Source organism: Thamnophis sirtalis, unplaced genomic scaffold (genome assembly GCF_051295495.1).
Source record: "Thamnophis sirtalis isolate CommonGarterSnake01/CBP01778 unplaced genomic scaffold, rThaSir2_p1.2 scaffold_6, whole genome shotgun sequence".
Lineage (NCBI taxonomy): Eukaryota > Metazoa > Chordata > Lepidosauria > Squamata > Natricidae > Thamnophis > Thamnophis sirtalis.
Genome location: NW_028261386.1, coordinates 100,362,343 through 100,371,810, shown reverse-complemented (window position 1 = coordinate 100,371,810; position 9,468 = coordinate 100,362,343). Strand labels below are relative to the sequence as shown.

The 9,468-nt window shown below is 37.8% G+C and overlaps 1 protein-coding gene across 1 annotated transcript; it reads right to left on the bottom strand.

The window, feature by feature from the left end:
* Nucleotides 1-6,257: 6,257 nt before the first annotated feature.
* LOC148045118 (uncharacterized) lies at nt 6,258-8,165 on the bottom strand. The gene is made up of 2 exons (XM_087718562.1): nt 6,655-8,165; nt 6,258-6,605 (listed from the first exon to the last, which is right to left on the bottom strand). Exon 1 carries the CDS (start codon nt 7,912-7,914, stop codon nt 6,943-6,945), a length of 972 nt encoding a protein of 323 aa, XP_087574688.1. The 5' UTR covers nt 7,915-8,165; the 3' UTR covers nt 6,258-6,605; nt 6,655-6,942.
* Nucleotides 8,166-9,468: the final 1,303 nt, after the last annotated feature.

The window sequence follows — 9,468 nt, the reverse complement described above, 5'->3', positions numbered from 1 at the left end:
ACAATTCTCAAGAGAGATTGTCTTCTGTCTGGTCTTACATGGATATTTAATGCTCTTTATACCTCATTTTTTTAAAAAAATCTTTTTATTTATTGGGTTCTTTACTCCCAAATACATTTGGAATATTATTGTGTTTCATGTCATTTTAACACTGTACATTGGAAGTCACAGAAAGTGACTTTATTTCCTTTTCTTCCATTTTATGCTCATTTAACTCTGATCCCGAAACATTCCTTTGCTATGGTGATTGTGGTTTGGAGATGTGGGATTGCATAAATATTATCCATGTGCAAAATTATTAATGTAATCAGTAACATACCAAAACAAACAGCCCCCATCCAACATCCATTTAATTTTATTTACAAATATTCTCTACAGTAAACAGGAGCATTGATTTTAATGAGGCAAGTTTGATTCATGAGTATATTAGTTGTGGTACTGGGTGACTTCCTACATGCCCATAATAATAGGATACTCTGCATGACTATCTTGTGAAGTGAAGAGACATGAAGGAATTACAATTGCTGCTTCTCTTTAGCACATAGTTCCTGTGCTTTAACAACAAACATTTATAATGCCTAAAAATAAAAATTACATTATATGGGCCATCAAAGATCCTTTGTATGAATCAAGAAGGAGGGGTGGGTTTTTTTAAGGTACATAAAAATATAGGCAGTGAAATATATTTATCCTAGCATATGCATTTGACGTGCTCAAATACATTGTTCTGAATGTTTTTGATGACAATTATGTGTCAGGCCCCAATGACTGTACAAAATGCTTGTACAGGAGAGGACACTTCTAAATACTGACACCCCCACACCCCCAATACCTGAATAATTCAAAAGTTTAATTTCCCTTCCTTGCATCCTGAACAGACACTCAGCTTTCCTGTCTCATCTATCATATTTCATATTTCCTCCATTCTTTTATTGCTAAGTCAGCCACTTACGCTTCCTATGAGAAGTGATGGGAAAGCTATTTGAAATCAGTGGGCATCGAAAAGAGAAGGAGATTCATTTACTCTGAATCAGTAGGATTTATCTTAGGAGTTGTTGTGTTAGAGAAAATTCTAAGAAAATAATAGATAAGAACGGGTCTATAGAAGGAAGGAAGGAAGGAAGGAAGGAAGGAAGGAAGGAAGGAAGGAAGGAAGGAAGGAAGGAAGGAAGGAAGGAGGCAAGCAAGCAAGCAAGCAAGATTATGATTGGGATTTTTGGGTGGGCATGCGTAAATTCCTTTGAGTCAATGTTGACTCCTGGTGATTGCTAAGCCAAGTCCTTTTTTCATGAAAGAAAGTGACTGGCCCAAAGTCATCCAGCTGGCTTCATGCCTAAGGCAGGACCAAAAAAAATGGGGTTCCAATTTCTAGCCTGGTAGCTAAACCTCTAGTTAAAATATGATTTAAAATGTTATTCTTATTTTTCAGGACTCATGCTTTATATAACACCAATATTTTTTATGTGTGTGATAGATGACCTAGTCTTTGCATGAGATGTATTAAGAAGAATGGATTTTGGACTTATTTCTCCAGGACCTCCCGGCATTTCCTCCAGCTAATTTTGAAAATAGAGTGGCATTTTTTTTAAACCAAAAAAGCAACCATGTTTGTGTAGGCATAATTAACAACATGATTGTCAGCAGATTTTAAAATTAAATTAAATCCTTAATAATTTCTACAATAGGGCTGGGAGAGGACTTTAACTTCTTTTTTAAAAGACAGAAGTATTTACAAATATATTTGTACATTAGACTATCCTTAATAAATACTTAGATATTCATAGATTAAGATTAGAATTACACTTTGTTGGTTGAAACATCTAGCACAAGAAACTAAAATATACCAATTTAGGAACTAAAATCTATCTTTGTTTCTTGATACAGTTACGTGACAGCTCACAGGGACTTAGCAACTGTTTGTAGAAGTTGGTTTACATTCTAAAACAGGCTAATAAATCTGAGTTATATTTCTGGCATTAAAGGTTGCAGTAAAAGGTTTTAGGACAAAAGTATAATTCTAATCCTTATTCACATGGCAAACAACATTGTAGGGAAATCTCCCTCATTTTTGTAAATTCATAGCTAATAGGATGCTAACACTTTAGATCAGCTAATTGCCAATTTTTAAAACTATTTTGGGTACTCCAAGAGAATTGTGTAAAACAGTCTAATGCCAATATAGACAATTAAAATAATATTTTGATTTCACAATTGGGTCGTAATAGCAGCATATAAAACTCACTAGGTACTATCAAGCATTGAAATGCATTCTAGACTATTCAAAATCCACAATATTTTTTAGACAATTAAACACTATTGTTAAAGTGGGTATGATTTATTTATAAGAATTTTAAAATATGTGAATAAAGTAATGATTAAAGATCTTAAAATATCAAACAAGTTTCTTCTGAGTGTAAGAATGTATTCACATGTATTGAATATCTCAGAAAATGTTTAAAAAAGGTAAGCTGTCAACTATTTTATGCTGGAAAATAAATGATAAAGAGGACAAATTCTTGCCCCATTATCTTATTTTGATTGAATTTCAATAAGCTCATTAATATGATTTATGGAAAGGTAGCATGATTTAAAGATGTGAATGTGAGTCTCAATTATATACCAAACATTTAGAATCTATCATTACATGAATAATTATGAACCTATTGAGCAAGAGGCTTAGCGAAAAACATTGTTCTTTTTGAGTGGAAAGAAAGTTTCACCTATTTTAAAGTCTTGGATTAATGATATGTCTTTGCTCCCTGTTTAAGAATCAACTTTCTAGTGACATAATCAAAAGAATGAATTAATATTGCTCCATGTGAGGTCATGCCTAAATAACACATTAAAAACTGAACTGTTTTCTTTTAATGTGATGATATATATCTGCCCTTTTTAAATTCATTCTTCTATTTTTCTTTTCTGTTTTTAAAATACATTTTATATATAAAATACATTTTGAAATGAACATGATCATTTGCATTCCTCTTTCCTTAATATATCCGTATCTCTAAACGAATTTTCTCTATAGTATCCGGTTTCTCATTTTTCATTTCTCCTTGATTTCTGCCACCCATGAAGAATTTGCTTGGTCTTTTTTGCCACTTGATCTTTAGCTGCTCAGCCAACTCTTCCCTATCATCTGGCCTCCTGTTTTTTCCATTTTTTATTTCTATTTTTGGCCACACCTATCTGTTTGTGATCAGTCCCTTTTCCTTTTATTTTCATGCTTCAGTTTTTCCTTCCTTCCTTCCTTCCTTCCTTCCTTCCTTCCTTCCTTCCTTCCTTCCTTTTTACTTAAGTTTTATTTCTTCTCTTTCATTCCATAGGGGAAAAACACACCTTCCATTCTGAAAGCTTTTAAACTTTTCTTTCTTTTCTTCCTTCTCTGCCAATGTATTGTCAAATTCTAATGGCGATCAAGAAGTTTCATTAGAATAAACCTTTTATTTCATTATTCATTTGTTAATAACAGACAACCAAGGTATCTTGGCAGGTGACAATAAAAACAAATGAGACTGATTCTCTTGAATTAGATGCCCAGCAGTGCCACTACTGAGTCATTTTGATGGATCACACCATTTTATTTCTGTAACAGGTTCTCAAGTCCCTAATACAGACTGGCAGAGGCTTCTGAAAAAGGGATGTGTCAAGGGGGCAAATGAACAAAGCACTATTCTAACAGCATGGCACCCCCTCTGCTCCTGTTTTACATTCATTGTGATATTGCACCTATATGCAAAGAGATAAAGCTTCTATTACAATAACGTTAGGCTACTTTTATTACTGAATGTTGCATATACCTCTGCAGACTAGAAACTAAGGCTGCATGCACGTGGTTATTAATTATCCTAATTGGGAGGAGTATTTCCATGGCTGAATAACACAGTTGTTAAGCAAAATCTCATGTGATCAGTCTGTTTAATGATGGCACTTCTGACATCTTTTGATAGCAGGGCGTATAGTTTAACAACCGGTTCACCTGAACCAGTGTGAACCAGCTGAATCTTACCACTGCATGTGGGTCTCTCTCTCTCTCTCTCCCTCTCCCCCCCCTCTCTCTTTATCATGGGCTTATTTCATGTGCCAACCAGGTACTTCTTTTGTAAAAGGAAATCCTGGCCAAGATAGAAAAGAAGGACCTAGCTGATAATCGCAGGAAGCAGGGGATACATTAAGCTACCCATAGGTATCATCTGATGAATTGCTGGATGTTTCCAAGGCACTTCCCCATGCCATAGACCAGGCTCAGGACTCAGATTCTGCATCTGAATCTGATGCTGAAAAAGCTGTTGCAGCTGAAATGTCAGCCTTAGGAAGTAAAAACTCTGGAATTACTTGAGGCTGAGTAAACACAGATACCATCTTAGCAACTGGAACAGTTAGAGGAGGAGGGTGCAAGACATTCTAGCCCAGGGGTCCCCAACCCCCGCCATGGACCATTATTTGCAACTGGGCTATGCAAGCAGTGGGTCGGTGTGCATGCATATGGACACAGCTCGACTTGCAATAGGGAAGGGCCAGTGTGTATGTACACACATGTGCAGATCAAATTGCACAAGTCGAGTTGCATTGCATGCGCATTGCCCTGCCTTTTGCATGGCTCAGTTCCCCTCTTCCCCCTGTGGGGGTGCCAAGCCGCAAAGATTGGGAACTGCTGTCTAGCCCATGTACCCAACAGGTAAAGAGGAGAGCAGAACAGCAAAGGTCTATTAGACTCTTCACCAAGCAAAGGACTAGAAGTAGGCCTCAAGTTATGACATTAATTGAGCCTGAGATTAATTGTTGTGTGCATAAGTTGAGGCAGCCATGTGACCAGAAATAATTTTCCAATCTTTTTGCAGTGATATTTATGTGAATGCTACAATTATTAAGTGAACTCATTCATTTGAATGGGTTTTTTTTTTTATAAAACTGGCAAAAATTGCCAGAAACCTGCAAACATACAAATAGCCCCAGGCTGCAGCCAGCGGGGAGAGGGGCACAACACATGGGTGTTTCCCTGCAGTTCCTCGGCTCATCCAGCCTGCAGCTGAACCCGCTGCCTTTTCCTGCCAATGTTCTCTCCTCTCGCTGCCACCCTCACCAGCATGCGAAGCTTGCTGGGCTGCAATGGCGGCAGGTTTGGGAGATGCTGGTCAGTGGGGGTAGGGGGCTAAGCTAGCACGGATGCTGTTTACCTGTATATAGGCAGGAGGAGGCAGTTGTGTGGATGCACATGGCAAAGGTGAGGCAGTGAGCTGGTTCAGGGGCATGGCCAGCCAATTGTCACTACTGGTTTGGTGACCCATGCCCAATTACCACTACTAGTTCTCCTGAACCAGTCCAAACCAGGAGCAACCCACCTCTAGTTCTGACCAGTTCTGGAAAACCAATAGCAGAAATTTTGAGTAGTTCGGAGAATACCACCTCTGACTGGCCCCGCCCCCATCTATTCTCTGCCAGCCAAATCCCAGCTGATCAGGAGGAAATGGGGATTTTGCAGTAATCTTCCCCTGGAGTGGGTAGGAAATGGAGATTTTTTTTTTTTTTTTTTTTTTTTTGGGTTTTAAATATTTTTTATTTCATTTTCATTTTCATTTTCATTTTGTACAATCACTTATATACTGTGCAAAGAAAAAAGGAAAAAAAAAAAAACCCCCCAACATAACACTTCATTCCCCCATACACCCTCTCTTCCCCCTCCAACTTTCCTTTCACCCCTCCAACATTCCCCTCTTCTACTTCCCTTCCCCCTCAGACATCTCCCCCTCCCTCCATTTACCCTCCTTACATTCCCTCTCACTCCCTCTTTACTTCTCCCTTCTCTTTCCCTCTTCTCCCCACTTTGGTGTATCCATACAATTCAATTTGTTTTTTACAATAAAAGTAGAAAAAGAAAAAAAGAAAAAGAAAAAAAAAAACGGCAGTACACAAGTGAATTCTTATTGTTCTAAGGATTGAAACTGTAATTCCACCCTCCCCCCTCCCCCCTATAATCCCCCCTCCCTAACCCCCTTACGGCTTCGCAGGTCCCATGCCCGGCATAATTCTTTAACAAGCATTTAAGTATAATAAGGCAAACTAACTTTAAAATTTAAAAAAAGTAAGATAAAAGTAGCCAAAAAGAAAAAGGAAAAATAGTAGAAAATAAGAAATAATAAAAAAAAAAAAAAACACCCACACTCACACACAAAAAGGAGAAAAAAACAAAAAGGGTCATAAGCCCACTACGTTACCACAGCTTCCCATTATCTATAAATCTTAATCAATGTGACTCATTCCAAATTTCGATTATTTTACTACTTGCAGGGTTTCAAACTATATTAGAGCCAGGTAAGTTGATCAGTTAGAATTCCCCAACTAAAAATCTCCTTGCTTTGTCTATCTATTCAAACCTTTAATTTATCTCCTTTTTTATCCAAGTATCCAAACCTTTCTATAACACCATTAACTCAAATACTTCTTTCATTTTTCATTTCCAACACCTCCCTTTCTATCCTTACCCACCTCCACATATAAATTTTTTACCTTCCACCCTGCCTTTATCCATATCCACATATATATTTTATCCATATTCGTTGCTCCTCCCATATTTACTCCACTTTCCTGAAGATTCTCCGACCAAACTTTCTTAACCTTATATTAATATAGCAACTCAAACAAACATCAGCTTACGTTCTAGCCCCATGTAATCTAATTAAACTTTCGCTGCCCTTCCCTCTCCCACGCACCTCCCAACTCCGTTTGTCCCAAACCACAACTCAAAAAGATCACAATTTCCGCTCTCTTCACCTAAAAGAATAGTTCATGCGCAATTAAAGTTAGAGTTCAAACAAAATTTCTGTACAATATATGTCCCCAATCAGCAACGCTTCTTTCAGTCTCCATGTCTCATCATCGCTATGCCACTTTTCCATTTTATCCCAGACGGAAATCATAAAGCTTTAAAAACATCGCTAGTCTTTATTCTTTAGTCTTCTGCCCTTCCGGAAGAGAAAAGCAACACGCTCCACCTTGTAACCACGTGTCTCGCTGTTTGTCTTCTCCTTCTCCCTGTCTCTCCCCAGATCCGGATGAATCAGGAAGTCCCGCCTTCAGGGTCTCGTAGTAAAATTTTCGGGCTTCACAGACAGAGTTAATGCGGTGTTTTTGGTCGCCAAATGTAACTGTAATACCAGCTGGGACTTCCCATCTATATGAAATCTGAGAGTTTCTGAGTTCTTCGGTTAAGAAAGCATACTGTCTCCTTGATCTTAACATTTGAAATGGTATTTCCTTAAAAACAATCAAGTCGTCCCCGTCAATTCTCAACCTCTTTCCGTAGAGCCTCTGTGTTATCTCATTTCTAGATTCCCTTGTAGTAAAGTATATTATTATGTCCCTCGGAAGCTGTCGCTGTTTTGCTACCCAGGAATTCTGGCGGTAAATTCTTTGAATCTGCCAATCAAAGTTAAGTCCCGGACTTCCCACCAAGCGGCTGAAAGCCTCAAAGAATGTCTGTTTCAAATTCTCCTGTTGGTTTTCACGCAGCCCTCTAACACGTATAGCAAAGGCAGACTTGTTATAATTTAATTTGACAATTTCTTTTTGTGCAGATTCAATTTCCTGTTCTAACGTTTGAATTTTTGATATCAGATTAAGGTTACTTTCTTCCAAAAGTTCCAATTTGTCCTCCGTTTCAGCAATATAATCTGTCATGACTGTCATTACCCCGATTATATCCTGCTTTGCCTGAGCAATTTTAGCATCAAATTCATCAGATAAATCCGAAATCAGTTGATTAATCTCCTGTCTGAAATCATTAAGCGTTTTAAGAAGGAATTCTTGTGTTAGCAAATCTCCCGTGGAGGGTGTAGGAAACAAGGGTAGCGGCTTCATGGCATTTTTGGGAGATATATTATTAAGGAGGCGCTTCTGTCTAAGTTTGGGAGCCATTCCAGAATAAAAATAAGAGAATCCAGCGAGCCAAAAATCAAAGTCTGTGCTCCCCTCAGATAATCTTTTAGCAATTAGTACGGAGAAGCCTTCAGGAGGGTAGGGTCAGCTAGCTGCGTCAGATCAAACACAAAAGCTACGAGATCGCCATCTTGTGACGCAGTTAAAAAAAGAAGAGAGGGAGCCTTTTGCGAGATTGAAGCTGGTATTTTAAATAGTAATAGAGAAAGTTCCTCGGGAATGTTCCCCGCCCGAATTGGCTTTCAAATAGCTTAGTTTTGTCCTGGGGGGGAGGCAATCTGCCTAGGCTGCAAAAAAAAGCAGCGCGGAAAACTGGCCGGAGTAAAGGCTCAGCTAATGTTGAACCTCTTCTCCATTCACAGCAAAAAAAAAAAGCTATGAATTACAAAGAGATCCTAACGACTGACCTTCTCCCTGCCCCTTTCTGCCAGAAAGGAGAGATATCTATAGATCTTATAAGATATACGAACCAGAGTCCTGGCAGGAGCTTTACTTAGCTCCCGACGGCGGCAGCCCCTCCCCTCGAAGCCCCGGAAATGGAGATTTTATAGTATCCTTCCCCTGCCATGCCCACCAAGCCACACCCAGAGAACCTCATTTTTGAATCTAACCACTGCCTGAACACATATGTGGGAAAACAGTTCTTTTGAAAGAAAAATGTTGTGAAATTTATACAGATGTTTAGGAGATTTTTCAAAACTCTCAATTTGTGTTTCAATCAATAAATGGAAACATTTACCTATTTTCTATAACATAAAGGCTTGTTATAGAGTAGGCTGAAGAAATGTCTAAGAATACTATTTAAAAATGCTGCTCAATTGAGGCCTGTCTTTCATATCTTATAATTTTCAACACAGAATTTCTATTATTCCTTCTAAAACGTAAGTATCTCTCCTTATTCTATTTCCACAAGCCACAGGCTTCAATTTCTATCCAGTAATTTAGTTTGATGGAATATTTCTTGGGGGGGGGAGGGGGGGAGATTATATAACTAAATGTGTGCTTTTAGTGTAGAAAAGGCAGCCTAAATAATTGGTTCTAAATTACGTAGAATAAAACAGTGCCTGTCAAACTGAAACAATATATATTGTGGCTTGTCAAAGGAGGAAAAATACCTTTGTGAATCCTTTATTTGATTAATTTGCCTAAACTAACAAGAGGAAGGACACTCCCTACTGCAGATATGAAAAGTTAAGAAAAATAGTTAAGTTACATACATAGTCTAAATTGCCTATATTATTTTCTAATACATTTTAATGTAATGTAATTTAACAAGAGCTATAAAACTATAATTTGTTAATTAATATTAATATTTAATAATATAGTAATAGTTAATTAATACAAAGTAAAGTTCTTAATTAGAATGTTCTGCGCATGCCCAGATGTGCTGCATGTGAGCACAGCTAGCTTGCAAGTGCGCGCGCTCCCGCTATCGAACCAGTAGTGAAGAAAAGAGGATACCAAAAATATTGCAAACTATTTTTTTTATAATGATAGGTCTGTTGAAAACATTGTGACCTTTGGTGCAGTACA